This window comes from Dipodomys merriami, unplaced genomic scaffold, assembly GCF_024711535.1.
Source record: "Dipodomys merriami isolate MVZ:Mamm:240054 unplaced genomic scaffold, mDipMer1.0.p SCAF_819, whole genome shotgun sequence".
NCBI lineage: Eukaryota > Metazoa > Chordata > Mammalia > Rodentia > Heteromyidae > Dipodomys > Dipodomys merriami.
In genome coordinates, this window is record NW_027206423.1 from 367,170 (window position 1) to 381,640 (window position 14,471).

The 14,471-nt window shown below is 57.0% G+C and overlaps 1 protein-coding gene and 1 long non-coding RNA gene across 5 annotated transcripts; one reads left to right on the forward strand and one right to left on the reverse strand.

The window, feature by feature from the left end:
- Positions 1–286: 286 nt before the first annotated feature.
- Positions 287–14,452, reverse strand: LOC138819782 (alpha-1,3-mannosyl-glycoprotein 2-beta-N-acetylglucosaminyltransferase). Of its 4 annotated transcripts, none has more exons than XM_070011317.1 (3): positions 14,372–14,452; positions 13,009–13,438; positions 287–2,256 (listed from the first exon to the last, which is right to left on the reverse strand). In XM_070011317.1, the coding sequence occupies exon 3, from the start codon at positions 2,157–2,159 to the stop codon at positions 789–791; it is 1,371 nt and encodes a 456-aa protein (XP_069867418.1). In that variant the 5' UTR covers positions 2,160–2,256; positions 13,009–13,438; positions 14,372–14,452; the 3' UTR covers positions 287–788. The 4 variants fall into 4 exon arrangements, with proteins under 4 accessions (XP_069867418.1, XP_069867417.1, XP_069867419.1 ...); XM_070011316.1 differs by lacking the exon at positions 14,372–14,452 and adding an exon at positions 13,929–14,087; XM_070011318.1 differs by lacking the exon at positions 14,372–14,452 and adding an exon at positions 13,744–13,877.
- Positions 9,963–12,917, forward strand: LOC138819784 (uncharacterized). Its single transcript, XR_011369631.1, has 2 exons — positions 9,963–10,115; positions 12,804–12,917. It is a non-coding gene; the product is annotated as an uncharacterized lncRNA (long non-coding RNA).
- Positions 14,453–14,471: the final 19 nt, after the last annotated feature.

Consider the following 14,471-nt stretch of genomic DNA (forward strand, 5'->3'; position numbering starts at 1 on the left):
GCGGCCTCGGCCCCGCCCTCACCGCCCCTGACCCCTGACCCCTGGCCAGCGGGCGGCGGCCGGCTGCACCCCGGGTGACGGAATTAAGGCAGAGGCGAGCCGGGACCTGCCCCGAGGACCGCAGGGAAGACCGCCAGCCTTCCCTGACAGGCACACCTCGCTCCAGACCGGAAACGGGCACCCACAGCACCGGAAGTGCCCAGGCAGACGGACCCGCCCCCCTTCTGGACCTGGTCCTCCAGCCCGCGCCTCCCGCCGTCCCAGAACGCACAGCAGACGCTCCCCAGGCTTTTCAGACAATTCAGCCTTTACTTTATTTTTGAAAATAATTCTGTGGATTCCACTCTCTTCCATGAAACTGAGGTCGGGCGAGGAGCCCCGCACACGTCCGTCTGCGAGCTGCCCACCCGCCCGGCGCCGAGGGCACAGACCGGCCCGGGGAGGCCGGGCGGCGGGTCCCGGCCCCTCCACCCCGGGCTGAAGCCGCCAGAAGCCGGCGGAGCCTCAGGGAAGGGGGGGGGTCCCGACGCCCGCCCTCCGGGCTGAGCATGCGCAGCAGCTGCTTTCCCTCTGCTCTGAGAAGCACCAGCCGCCGGCTGCGGGGAGCTGAGCTCCGAGGCCCGGAGAGAGGATGGGGGCGAACCACCCCGCTCATCCTGACGGGGAGACCCCCCACCCCCGGTTCGTCTCACTTGGGCCACAAACAGGTCCCCTGTGGCCCTGACGCAGCCCGGCGCCGGGGAAGGTGCGGGCGGGCGCGGGGCGCGGGCCCCGCACGGGGAAGCGGCTCAGTTCCAGCTGGGGTCGTAGCCGGCCCAGGTCTGCGGCGGCGCCAGGTGGACGCGGCGGCCGCGGAACTGGAAGGTGACCACGCCGCGGTAGCCGGCCCGGGGGACGCCGGACTTGAGGTCGTCCATGACGCCCAGCGCCTTGGCGAAGGCCTTGAAGCTGTCGCGGCTGGTGTACTGCACGCGCACGGCCGCCAGCTCGGGCCGCTCGTTGGTCCGCACCTTCTCCACCGGCAGCTGCGGCGCCGCGTACACGCGCGCCACGAAGGCGCGGTCGTAGGCCTCGCGCTGCAGGTAGGACAGGTCCAGCCGCGTGAAGGGCACGAACTGCTGGTTCAGCTTGATGAACTTGAGGTGCTGGTCGAAGAACTGCCCGTGGCTCACGCCCTTGCGGCCGAACGTCATGGTCCGGGAGATCTCGGGGCGCACGCAGGCGCGCCCCTTCCGCTGCTCGGGCCGCCGCATCCAGTCGTCCCAGAAGGCCTTGGGCCACTTGGGCTCCAGCTCGGCCCACAGCTCGGCCAGCAGCAGCCAGCCCAGGCCCGGGAAGAAGTCGGTGCGGTGCAGCAGCTCGGGCCGGCTGGCGTCCACCATCTGCTCCTTGCCGTTGTCGTTCCACGCCGACACGCACCACAGCGACGGGTCGGCCCGCAGCAGCGGGTAGGTGGCCTGGAAGTACTCGAAGAAGTCCGGGGCCACCTCCAGGTCGTCCTCCACCACCACGGCCGCGGCGAACCGGAAGGTGTGGAAGACCTGGCCGAGCGCCCAGCGGTAGTGCCGGGCGATCTTGTAGTAGCCCTGGAACTTGCGGTGGTCGGGCTGCACGGCGATGTGGCTCAGGTCCGGCTGCCGGAGGTGCGTGACGGCGCCGCCGTACGAGGCGATCACCTGCGCCGTCTCCTCGTGGCCGCAGTCCTGGCTCACGATGATGGGGAAGCGCTCGGCCGAGGGCCGGTAGTGCAGCAGCTTGTCCAGGCAGCGGCGGACAGTGCTGCGGTCGCAGGCGATCACCAGGATGGGGATGACGGCGGCGGGCGGCGGCGTGGCGGCGGCGGGGGCGCGCGGCGGGGCGGCCGGGGCCCCCGTGGGCGCGCTCCAGCGCCGGTTCCACGCCGCATAGTGCTCCCGGATCTGCTGCAGCAGCCCCCGCTGCCGCTCCAGCTCCGCCTCCGCGTCCTGCGCCAGGCGCATCACCTCGCGCGTGAGGCTGGCGGGGTCATCGTCCAGGGCGGCGGCGGCGGCGGCCGCGGCGTCGGCGGGCGGGCGGCCGGGCGCCGGGCGCGTCCAGAAGAAGAGCAGCAGCAGCGCGTTCCAGGCCACGAAGAGCGCGGCGCCCCACAGCACGAGCCCTGCCGTCTGCTTCTTCAGCATCCTGCCCCCGCGGGGGAGGCCGCGGGCTGCCCGGGGGTGGCGGTGGGGGGCGGTCACCCCAGCACGGGGGGGAGGAGGAGGAGGAGGCCACCCGCACCTGGAGGGAGAGAAGAGAAACGCAACCGTCACCGCAAGGCCCTGGCGACACCGGATGGGGCGGCTGCAGACACCCTCGGGAAAGCGCTCCCCACACCGTCGGCCGCGCCCAACCCGGCGGGAGCCCCCAAAGACGCAGTGAACACTCCGGGGAGGCAAAGCGAGGCCCAGACCCCGCGTCCCGCCCGCCTCCCCGGCCTCCAATCTCACGGTGCTCTCCACGACTGACTTTAAAAACCAAATCCCCTTTCCCACCGGGAGGGCAGCACCAGAGGCTTTCCCACCCATGGCGGGAGACACCAACACGCCATGGTGTCGCCATCCACAGGGGCCCCGCTGGAGAACAGATGCCTGTCCACGGATGAATGGACAAAGGAAACGTGGCGCACACACACACAAGGGAGTATTATTGAGCCAGAAGAATGCAATCGTGTAATTTGTAGGAAAATGGAAAGAAACTGGAGGGCTTCGTGTAAAGCAAAATAAGCCAGAAACAGAAAGACAAGTATTGTATGTTTTCTCTTGTTTAGGGAAGCAAACAAAAAAACCACTAAAAAGTGTAGGAGGGACTCTTAGGGAAAAGGCTGATGGGGGGATGTGGGGGGGGCATGAGGGAGTAGGAGGGCAGACAGCAAGTCACAGTGAACGTTTGTACAATTAATTTGTATCAATATCTATAGCCTAGTGCTGGTGGCTCATACCGGTAATCCTAGCTACTCAGGAGGCTGAGATCTGAGATCTGAGGAGCCAAGTTAGGAGCCGGTCCAGGCAGGAAAGTCTGTGAGACTGATCTCCAATTAACCATCAAAAGCCAGAAGTGGAGCTGTGGCTTTAAGTAGTACAGCACTAGCTTAGGGACAGCACCCAGTCCCTGAGTTCAAGCCCCATGACTGGCAAACACACACACAATAATATAAGAATAATGGTTAAAAGCCATGCTGCCCAAGATCTAAACAGCCACTGATCAGCCAATGCAATTGGATCACAGAAAACAATTAAAAATGGAAGGCAAAAGAGTAAAACTATTTGCTGATGGTGCAAAGTAAAACAATAACAAAACTAAACCAAATGGAAAGATTAACACTCAAGTCAATAGTCTTTATCCACAAATAGCAATTCATCAGAAGAGAGATAAGGAACCCCTGTTAACAAAAGCTGTAGTATAATAAAAAAAATTTTTTTTAACAAGAAACACTCAAGACCTACATGAGATTAAAAATACTTGAGATCATCCCTTCTCCTTGATAGGATATAACAGCACCAAAAGCTCCAGTAAAATTCTTTTGTATGAACCTAGACAAATTGATGATACTGAAGTTCACAGGAGAAAGTGCACACAAGCAGTATGTACGAAAATAAAATGAGTTGTGAAAGGGAATTGTTCTATTAGATCCTAAAATGCTACATAGTACAGGCCCCTGTCATTAAAACCGTACTGGTACATTAACAGGCCACCAGACAGGACTTAAACTCCACAAATAAGCCCATAACACATAGAAATCTAGACTATGATTAAGATGATACTTAAAAGTTACTGGGGGAAAAGTTTCATTAATAGGGTTATAAGAGTTACATAGCCATGTGGAAAAGCAAATTTAGATTCATAGACAAGGATAACTTCCAAATGGATCAGAAATCTAACTGTGTGTGTACACATATACAAACTATAAAGTCTCCTTCCACTTCCACATGGGTCACCACCTGTCATCCTCCTAGAAACCAGGCACCCTATAATTCTACAACATCAGTCTTCTGGGAAATGTCAAGTCCATTTCCACTGAATTATGAAAGTACCTATTTTATCATGCACAGCCCAGTTTCCTGGAGGTGTTCAATGTTGGACCTTCCTCTCTAATAGTCAGAATTACCTATCCCCAATTTCCTGCCTCTTAAGTAATTGAGTAGTTGAAAGCTTTAGAAAAGGGGATGGGAGAAGAAGGGAGACAATTCCATTAGCTGATGTGTGGTCCTCAGGCTGAGGGTGTGTACCTGGGAGCCCAATCTGCTTCCCCCAGTTTTTACCAGACAGTCCTGACTCACAGCTGCCGGGACATCCTCCTGGATGCCTGCAGACATGCAAACCCCTCCCCTTCAAAGTGCAGTGCAACCACTGCAAACCCTCCAGCCAAAGCTCACAAAGACGCCAGCACAGAGGCCAGGCTGCTGTGCTAAGTCCCTCAATGTTCACAAGTTCCTGTGACCCAAACACTGGCTTCCATGTGGACGCCATCCCCCCACCCCCACCCCACCCCAATTCCCAGATCCAAACCACTGGAAAAGTCTTTTTAAACTCATGTGGCAAAATCTGATCTAATTTAATGTGAGGCTATTTACAGTTTCTATTCCACTTGGTGCATCCATTTTGCTACAGAAATAAACATGACGGATTACAGTGCACTGCTTCAGATCTTGTAAAACATAGTAAACACACCAGATCATTTTTTTCATACAAAAAGTTCTAAATTCTGAAATACAGCTAGTCTCAGTAACTTCAGAATTATGAAAACAGACTTTCTCATTCACCGCCAGATTCCCACCTGAACCCCTCTAACCCCTGAACCTGGACTCTTATTATGAAACAGACTTAAAGGTGAAGCCTCGATGTAGTTTCCCAGCTGGCCTCTATCTAAGCAACCTTCCCAATTATAGTAAAAGTTTCTTGGTCACAACATTAATCTCCCTTAAAAGCCATCAGAGGCTTTGTCCACAGGGAATGGGGGGTGGGGGACCTCAGGCTTCTTATTATGACACACAAGGGCCTTCACAACAAATTTCCTCACACTCTTTCGACCTCATCTTCCATTACAACCTACACAGGCTCTGTACGATACTCAGACTTCAGTGGGCTATGTACTCCCCACATAAGTACACATACATATACACTCAGGTCTTTACTCCAGTGGGCGCCCTCATCCTGAAATGACCTATACGCCACTTGCATTCTTTAAAGCCCAGTTCAGGCAACTCCTTCTGGAACATCCCAGGCAGAGCCAGGTCTCCCTCAGACTCCACTCCTCCCAGTCACAGAAGCTGTCACCTTCCCCGTCTCTCACCTTCACTCTATAGCCTTATGTCCACCATGGGCATTACAGTGCCATGGATCAAGTTCAAACCAAAACAGCAATGACTGTGATATGCTCACTTCTTCCAAAATGACAGTGACATACTACCCACCAGAGGCGAAGGCCCATGATCCCGCCTCCTGATTGTAAAACGACTCGTGACTCTGGAAGAAGTGAGGTGTGTGATTTACAAGACTGGCTCATAAAAGACTACAGATGGACAGGACATCAGAAGCTACTCCAGCTGCCACCAAACATGGGAGGAAGCCTTCCAGATAGATGAGTCCAGATGATTCCAGCCCCATCTCACTGCAGCCATGTGACAGACCAAAAGCAAAAGCCACATAACTGCAGTTATTAAACAATCCTATTGTGTTAAGCCCCTAACTCGGGGTGATTCATTATGCTGCAGTAAGTACTGGAGATGATCGGTACAATGGAATCTAAGTAACTGACAGCAGGGAAAGGGTTCCTTGCTGCCCTTTGCATTCAGGCCCCAAGTCCAACTTCTGAACCTGTGTCTCTACTCACAGCCCCTCTCTTACCATGTCTCTATTGCTGAAAACTAAATCTCCTCAAAACTTAGTGGCTTAAAATTATAGCGGTCGTTTTTATGATGTTTACAGTTCAAGAACTGATAAAGTCTTCAGAGGAAACAAGTCATCAAGTCATGAAAAGACAGGGGGATGGGGAAAAAAGTGCACACTTATTAAATGATTCCATTTCTCAAAGTGAAAAAACTAGGGAGACAGTAAGAGATCAGTGGTTGCCAGGGGTGAGGGAAGCAGATGGACAGGTGGTAAACTATGCCATTTGCTAGAGTGGACACCTCCCATCATGATATAACACATGACTACCCAGCTCTCCAAATCCATAGAATGTACAATCCTAAGAGCTAACTCAAATGCAACCTATGGGCTTTGAGTGACAATGTGTCAGATGTGGACTCTCAGGTATATGTCAATCGTGGGGTAGGCTGTGAATGTGTGCAGATGAGATATACACACAGAACCTGTTTAAGATCCACCCAGTTTTACTGTAAGCCTGAAATGGCTGTAAAGGCAAACTATTAATTTAAAAAGAATTTTAGAGAGTGAGAAAGGGGAGGAAGATCTATCTCTCTGCTTTCTACGTCTGGGCCACGGCTGGAAGATTCGGAGGCTGGGAGCTTGGCTCCTCGGGAGGCTCATGCTGGCGCGGCAACATGGTTCCTCCTCGTGGCCTGGCCTTTCCCATGAAAACGATGGCTGGGTTCCAAAGGGAAGTGTCCAAAGAAAGAGAACAAGCCAGATCAAGCTACATCCTCTTCCTCATCCAGCCTTGGGTCACTTCTGGCAAAAGGAGGAACCTACCCCCAGGAACACCTGCACCAGCGGGAGAAGAGAATTATCTTTCCAGTACATTTAGCCTTCAGTCAAAAGATCCCAGGCTCTGGGGAAACCCTACCAATCTAGCAGGCTCTTGACGTGCAAGACTGGCTCATAAAAGACTACAGACGGACAGGACATCAGAAGCTGCTCCAAAGGACACATTCCTAACATTTATTTTATTTATTTAACTTGTAGCTCAGACTGGCCTCAAATCCACACTCCATGGGCAAGCCTCCCGAGTGCTGGCATTGCAGGGGTGTGTCTTCATCCCTGACTTTTTACACTCTTGATTCCGTGTGCCCCTCTCTCTGGCAACAGAATGTTTTTATAAAGTGCACACTAGTCAACTTCTAGCCATAAGCGAAATGAAGTCATATCTAGCTTTAAAAGTAAAAGGAAGCAAAGTTGACACTTTCCCTACTACTTCTGCCTTGCTTAGCATGTTAGAAAGCCCCGCTGCTTTACAAATCCGGAACGCATGGGACACGCCACAGGTAATGAAGGTGTGTGTGTGTGAATTACTGCCTTGCTCATTGTTATGCTCTTGTATCGTGTACCAGGCTCCATCATTTCAGAAGGAAGAACTGAAAGGGAGTCAGGGAAGATCCACTAAATAATTTAAGGGCTAGAAAATAAGACCTAAGAGGGAAAGGATACAGGTTATTCATCCTTGGGGAAATAACGTTAGGAGAAATACAATGCCAGTACCAAAAAAAAGGCATGAAAAGGGCCTGGCATGCAGGCAATTCAGCCGGGCCAGTTACTCGGTTTACGTGAGCTGCAGTGTCCTCGTGTAGAAGGAACGAGGCTCCTTTGGAGTAAGTTGCAAGGTCCCTGATAACCGGATGGTAAGAATGAGGGTCTCCCCAACCTCAGACGGGAAATGAGGTTCGCCTGGCACACAGGCGCTCCCGATGCGAGACACCCGTGCTTCTGAGCAGGAACCGGGGTGGGCGCGCAGGTCTCCAGCGCACGAAGGCTGGGATGGCGGCGACCCCAGATGTGAGAGGCCGGGAGCGAAGACGGCGCACGGCGGAGGCGCGGCCGGCGCCCCCAGGGTGGCAAGACGGGGGCCCTGGACTCCACGCACGCGGCGAACAGGTGGGAAGAAAGTTTCCTCGCCAGCCGACACAGAGCGGCGTCAAGTCTCCCGAGCCCGAGCCCTCCGCGGCGGTGGGGAAAGCACTTCCCATTCCGGTTCCCGAGCCCCGCGGCGCCCCCAGCTCCGGCCCGCCCCACCCGCTCCGCTCCCGCGGCGGGCGCCCGGAGGACGAGTGTCAGCACCGCCCCGCGGCCCAGCCCGCCCTCCCCGCCCGCCCTCCCCCCCCCCCCCCACAGCTGGAGGCCCGGGATCCCGAGCGCCCGCGCCGGGCTTCCCCGCTGGGGTGGGGGGGGACCCCAGCTCCCGGGGCAGGCCCCTCCCGCGGGGGCTCTGGGGCACGGGGGCTTGAACCCGCGTCTGCCGGAGCTCCCGCCGCCTGCCCCCCCCCCAGCTCCCCCGGCCGGACCTCATCCCGCAGCGGGGACACACCCCGGGACTCAGGGCGCCGGCGTCCCGGGCCCCCACTCACCAGGTCCTCCAACTTCCCGGCCCGGCCCGGCCCGCGGGCGTCCCGGAGCGCGGGGAGCGAGCTCGGAGCCCGGGCGAAGGTCAGGCGCCCGCGCGGCGGCCGGTCCCTGTGGCCCCGCGGCCCTTCCTGTGGCGCGCCGGGGGCCGCTGGGCTCGGCCGGGACAACGTGGCCCTTCCCCGGGGAGGGCGGGGCCGGCGGGCGAGGGGCGGGGCGGGAGGACGGGGGCGGGGCCGGCGGGCGCGGGGCGGGGCGGGAGGACGGGGGCGGGGCCGGCGGGCGAGGGGCGGGGCGGGAGGACGGGGGCGGGGCCGGCGGGCGAGGGGCGGGGCGGGAGGACGGGGGCGGGGCCGGCGGGCGAGGGGCGGGGCGGGAGGACGGGGGCGGGGCCGGCGGGCGCGGGGCGGGGCGGGAGGACGGGGCGGGGCCGGCGGGCGAGGGGCGGGGCGGGAGGACGGGGCGGGGCCGGCGGGCGCGGGGCGGGAGGACGGGGGCGGGGCCGGCGGGCGAGGGGCGGGGCGGGGGCGGGGCGGGGCCGGCGGGGCGTGGGGGCGGGAGGACGGGGCGGGGCCGGCGGGCGAGGGGCGGGGCGGGAGGGCCCGCGCCCCGCCCTCCTTCCCGGGCCCCCGCCTCCCGGTCACCCGCCGGGATCCAAACCCGCGTTCCGGGCCGGGCCGCCGAGTTCCAGGGCGGTGGTGGACGGAGCTACTTGGGGCCCCGACGCAGCTCCACGGCCGCTGCCCGACCCCACCCGCACCTCTGCGCCCTCCCGTCTAAGACGCCCCGGGCACCCCGCTCCGCGGCCGGGGAGGGGGGACAGCCGGGTGGAGGAGGTGGGGTGCGGCGGTGGGGCCCCGAGGCTAAGGACGGCGCAGCCTCCGGGCCGCAGCCCCGGGAGGCGGGGGTCCGAGGAGCTGATCGGGCCGGGCTGAGGGCAGCAGCCGGGCTGCCAGAAGGGAAGTCGGGGAGGAAGCACCTGCCCGGGCGCGGCGCGGCTTGGGGCGGGCAGCTGCCAAGCTCCTCGCGGTTGGGGGCGGGGAACGAGAGCAGCTGGCTGGAGGGGAGGAGCGGGCACAGGCCTGCCCCCCCCCCCGGCAGGACCGCCCCCGGGCAGGACCGCCGGGCTGCGGGAGGAGGGAGGGAATCCATCCCAGGGCTGTGAAGCGGAAGGGGCGAGCGAGCACGCGGGGAGGAAAGACTCAGGACCCAGGCAGCGTAACGGAGGTAACACTGTGAGCAGAGGCGAGCCACAAGCCAAGTGTGGCCGAGGAGGGAAGGCGCGGAAGGGCCGGGGAGAAGGTCTCCAAGGCCCTGCATGAGATGGGTAGCCTTCAGGTCTCTGGGGACCCCTGTGCCCCTCGCGTGGCCCTACCCTGCCTGACCTTCGGCAGAGGCTCCCCGCCACCCACTTCACCCCGCTCACCAACCCAAACGGAAGGTGTGTGGGAGCTGAGAACTCCTGCGGGCCATGCGCGTGCCTCCCTGGGTGTTCCCAGCCCAGAGCGGCGGGTTTTACTGGGTGCATGAGTTCGCTAACTCGCTCCTACATGATGCCAGGACGGCGTGGCATGTAATAGAGGCCGGGGGGGGCGGGGCGGGAAGCTAAAGCAAAGCTGGGAGGGGTCATTAGGCCCCTCCTCCCTGGGCCCCTCTGTTAACTCTCCTAGTAGCTATGGAGAGCAAGCCCCAGCTCGCTGGAAGTCACACTCAGGGAGAGCCAGGGCCAGGTTTGAGATGTGGGTATTCTTGCTCCAAATCTGGTACTGCTTCCCTCCTCCATGCACCTCTGACTAGTACAGCTCAGAGATGACCGTGTGCCAGTACAACAGGAGTACAGTGGGATGGTCGAGAGAATCGAGGTAAGTAGTTGGGGGGAGAGAAGGGCCGACACACTGGTGAGGCGGGACGGTGGGGGCAGGTGGGATGTGTGTGCCAGTTTACAGCTTAAACTGACTGCATGGACTGAAACTCAAGCCTATGCTCAGGTGCCAGGCGGAGGCTGGCATCTCTGCACTCTGTCCTCTTCCTACACTTGCTCTGTGAAGGAGCTGGGGGGATAGTCAGACCCTGCACACGCCCACTCAGTAGCAAAGTGGGAGGGAAAATGAGGAAGTTCTTCAAAAGTGTAAAAAGTAGGGAAACTGGTTTACAGATCTAAGATCTAAGGAGCTAAAATCACCTCCTGGACAAAGGATGGGCACCGAGATTGCCCGGCCCATGTCACATCAGATGCCCATCTCGAATTGTGCCACCTCTCCAATCGAACGCAGGTGCGTGGGAAACAAGACAGAAGACTGTGTGCCTTAACTCCCCCTGCCCCCAGCTCTGCAGTCCCTTGGTGAAATTCCAAAGGCATCTGGATAGTGCTTCTATACAAAGAAGAGAAGAACTAGTAGAGGTTAAGGATAGGATGGATTCTTGCATGGAAGCTAAACAAAACAATTGGTCTGAGATGTATGAAGCCTGAAGATGAGTGTCATGACCTGGAAAGAAGCCCTGGACTGCTGACAGATTCATTCCATGGAGAGAGGGGGTGAGGGAAGAAGAGTGGAAACAAGGAGGCAGGTGAGATGCTGGAGCTAAGCCTGGGATCCGATTATGTGAAAGTACGACTGGGAGGATCCAGCACAGAATAAAGAGACTTGAAAGATGGAATAAGCTCTTCTGCCAGTCCCACAACCACCAAAAAGGGAAGTAGAGAAAGAAAAAGGAAGTGACATTTTTTTCAGGAAACTGCCCCTCACCATACATACTGGAAGACTGCTTAACAAGGAGAATTCGGGCCTTGGATTCAAGACAGACCTTGGCTTGAAACCATTAGGAGAAAAAGCAAAGTGCTAAACCAGTAAACAATTTCCTCTCTCTGTCTTCCTAAAATCTTTGTCCCTCAGCCCAGGGCTGTAATTACTCAGCGCTGTCCTCAAGTCCTTCATTAGCCTAGCCACCTAAATGTCTTAGAATACAGAAAGGTACAAATAAGTTCAGTTAAAGTAATGGGGGGGGGGGGGAGTTGAGAGGCAGCGAGCAATGAGCCAAGCCACTGACTGCTCTTGACAGGGGAGAGGAATCTGTTGGAGGAGGAAATGTTTTTGCCAGAGCAGCTGTCAGACAAGATACAGAGTTCCTTTCCCTGGAGGTTTGAGCAGAAGGCAGGAGCCCTTGTCAGGTCGGATGCTGTAAAGCAGCTTGGCACTACACAGGCGACCTCAGTGTCTGCCGCTCCAGCCTTAGGCAAGCCACCCCGCTCGGGGCTTTCAGAGCTTCTCCTCACACTGGGAAAATGATCCCTGCACTGTCTTCCTCACACAAAGTGACAGAAAACTGACACAACAGACGGGAGGCGCCCCGGGTCCCACGAGTTCAAGAGCTTGGAAGCACTCAAGAGACAGGGAGGCCGTCTCACACCGAGGGGGAGCAGGGCCATGGCAGTGGAGGAATGGAGGAAGCTGGGGGTCACCAAGACCTTAGGGACCGAGGTGCTCCCTGTGGCTAGACAACAGCTGGCCGCAGGAATTTGCTGAGTGAAGCTGGAGGAGGTGACATCCCCACCCTGAAACCCACACAACAGCAGGCAGGCCTGGAATGGGCTACTTCTCAGGGCCTGTCCCTGAGCTGCTTTTGCTCAAGACTACCATTTGAGCCACAGCACCACTTTTGGCTTTTTCTGTTTAAGTGGTACTAAGGAATCAAACCCAGGGCTTCCTACATGCTAGGCACAGCACTCTACCACTAAGCCACATTCCCAGCCCTCTTACCTTACACCACCCCCCTTTAATCTGCTACCCTGAGAAAAGGAACACTGCCAAGCGAACTGAAGAGCTTTTGGGACCAGTGCAGTACTTGGCATAATCTCTCAACTTAAGTTTTCCTTAAACTGTTCACCTTTCCTACAACGAGACAATCCTAGGTATTAATGGCAAGAAGATGAGACAAATTCAGGGCAGGCTTTTAATTAAGGAGGTCTTCCTAAGGTTTCTGCCAGCACACTAATTCGATACAAGTACAGAACATCTAATTCAGAGCTCTGTGTGTGCTTCAGGTATATCAGGGAATGTCAGTGTTACTGTTTTATACGTAAAGAGTCCTGGCTACTTCTCAACATTCATTACTCCATTTGCGTTCCTGGTTACCTACAAGGGATCTTCTTGCAAGTGAAGAGAAAGAAAACAGGGTAGGGTGGTTGCTCAACATTATCTAAGCCTGCGCACTGCCTATGAGTGTCAGAGCTACTGATATACTGATTTCCGTGATAGTGTCTATTTCTGTGCTAAGCTCTCGTATAGGGATAGGAGGAAAAGAGATAATTTGGGGAATTATCTAGACCATTTCCTCTCCTTTCCTCCTCAACACCTAATTCTGTTCTTTCCCCAAAATAGAGTCTGAGTAATCCAATTCAGAATCTTAGCCCAAACTGACCTGAGTCCTATTATTTCACAGGTGGAAAGACTTTTAATGGTAATCTAATCCACTATCCTTTTCATGTGCTCTTTGGCCTAGCCTCATTGACCTACTCAGACAAATTATAAGTGCTCATGATCCTTTCACAGGTACCCTCAGGACTCGGTAAGGAAAGGACAGGGAAACTAGTCTGCAATCACAAAGAATGGAGAAGAAGAGCTGAAGCTTCTTGTGTATCATCAAAATACAGAGTTCTCACCAGATACTTCCTGTGCCCTCACTTCCTTCCCCCATTCAACATTTTCTGCACTGAAGTAACAAGGCACTAAGCCAGAAGGGAGAGAGGGACCTTACCTTCTCTTCTCTAGGTTGCTCCTCTGGAGATCACCAAACCTCCATCTGGCACTCCATTTCCAAAACTGAGACCCACAAGTCAGATCCACCAAACAAAGTGTGGCTTCTCTCCTCTTATCCAGGTTCAAAGTCCATGGCTGAGAGGACCCAGAGGGGGAGGAGTCTGGGGGGAAGGGGTGTGTCCAGGCCCCTCCCCCCCCACTGCAGACTTCAGTGTCTCTCCTAGAGGTCTGTTACATCCCTTCATTCAGCTGGCTTTTATTAAGCACGGACTTCAGTGAGGGTCAGATTCCAGGTACTATAGCATGGCTTGCCCAAGCAGGGGAAGTCATCCACGGTGAGGACTGGTCCATCGGCCTTCTGCTGAAGCTCAGGAGAAGAAACAGGCCTTAAAGCTGGCATGGCCCACGAGGCTGATTTCTGTGTTAGCCTAAGGAACATTAAAACATTATGACACTCACATCCAAACTGATTTCTCAGCCTTTTTAGTTCCCCCTCCATATCTAAATTACCTTCCTTTACTAGACTGTCATCAAAAACCCTTCTTCAAATACTCTACCCGATTACTCTACTTCATTAACACATTGGACCCCCCTCCCAAAAAAATACGTGATGGGTACATACTTAGGGCTCCAAGATAAAAAGCTGAACCTATTCTCAGTACAGAAAAGTAACCAAAAGCCCTGACAGCGGGAGCCGGGTAAGCTCCTAAGAAACCCAGAGAACAACGTCCACCTGTCATCTGAAGCGACACTTAGAAATCCAATCTCCCAAGCCTCTTAGGGGGGGGTTCAGTGTTTCAATCCTCCAGCTCTCTTCAACCGCACTCAATCCTTTCCAGACCGAGGGGGCGGGCGCCTTCCACGCGCTTCCCTGACCTCCCCTCTCCCCCCCCCCCCCGCCGGCGGTCGACCCCTCACCACGGCGATCCCCGCCCCGGCTTCCAAAACTGTGCCAAGGATGGAATCTTCTCAATCTCCATCCAACTCCTTCACAGGCAGGGCCACTCCCGAGCGCGCTCTCCGGGAACGTCTGAGGCCTGAGTGCCCCAATTTCTCAGCCCGAGAGCCCAACACTTCCCCCCCCCCCGGCCCCCTCCTCTGTAAGTTTATTCACACACACACACACACACACACACACACACACACACACACACACACACTCTCTTCTGGCTTCCTGTAGGGGCGTGGCGTCCACATGACCCCCCCCTCCTCCTCCACCAAGCATTTAACTCCTCCCACTCTTCTCCCCTGAACCCCGCGTTCAGCGTTCAGGCGGCGAAGGAGTGACACTGCGCCCCCCGCCCGGCTCCGAACCCCATCCACCCCCCCCCGCCCGCCCCGTCCCGCGCCGGGTCGGTTACCTGCATCCCGCCCACCGCGTGCCGCCGCCGAAGCCCCGGCCGGCCCCGGGTGGTCCCAGTCCAGGCCCCAGGCCCGGTCCCACCGGCGGCCCAGGCCCCA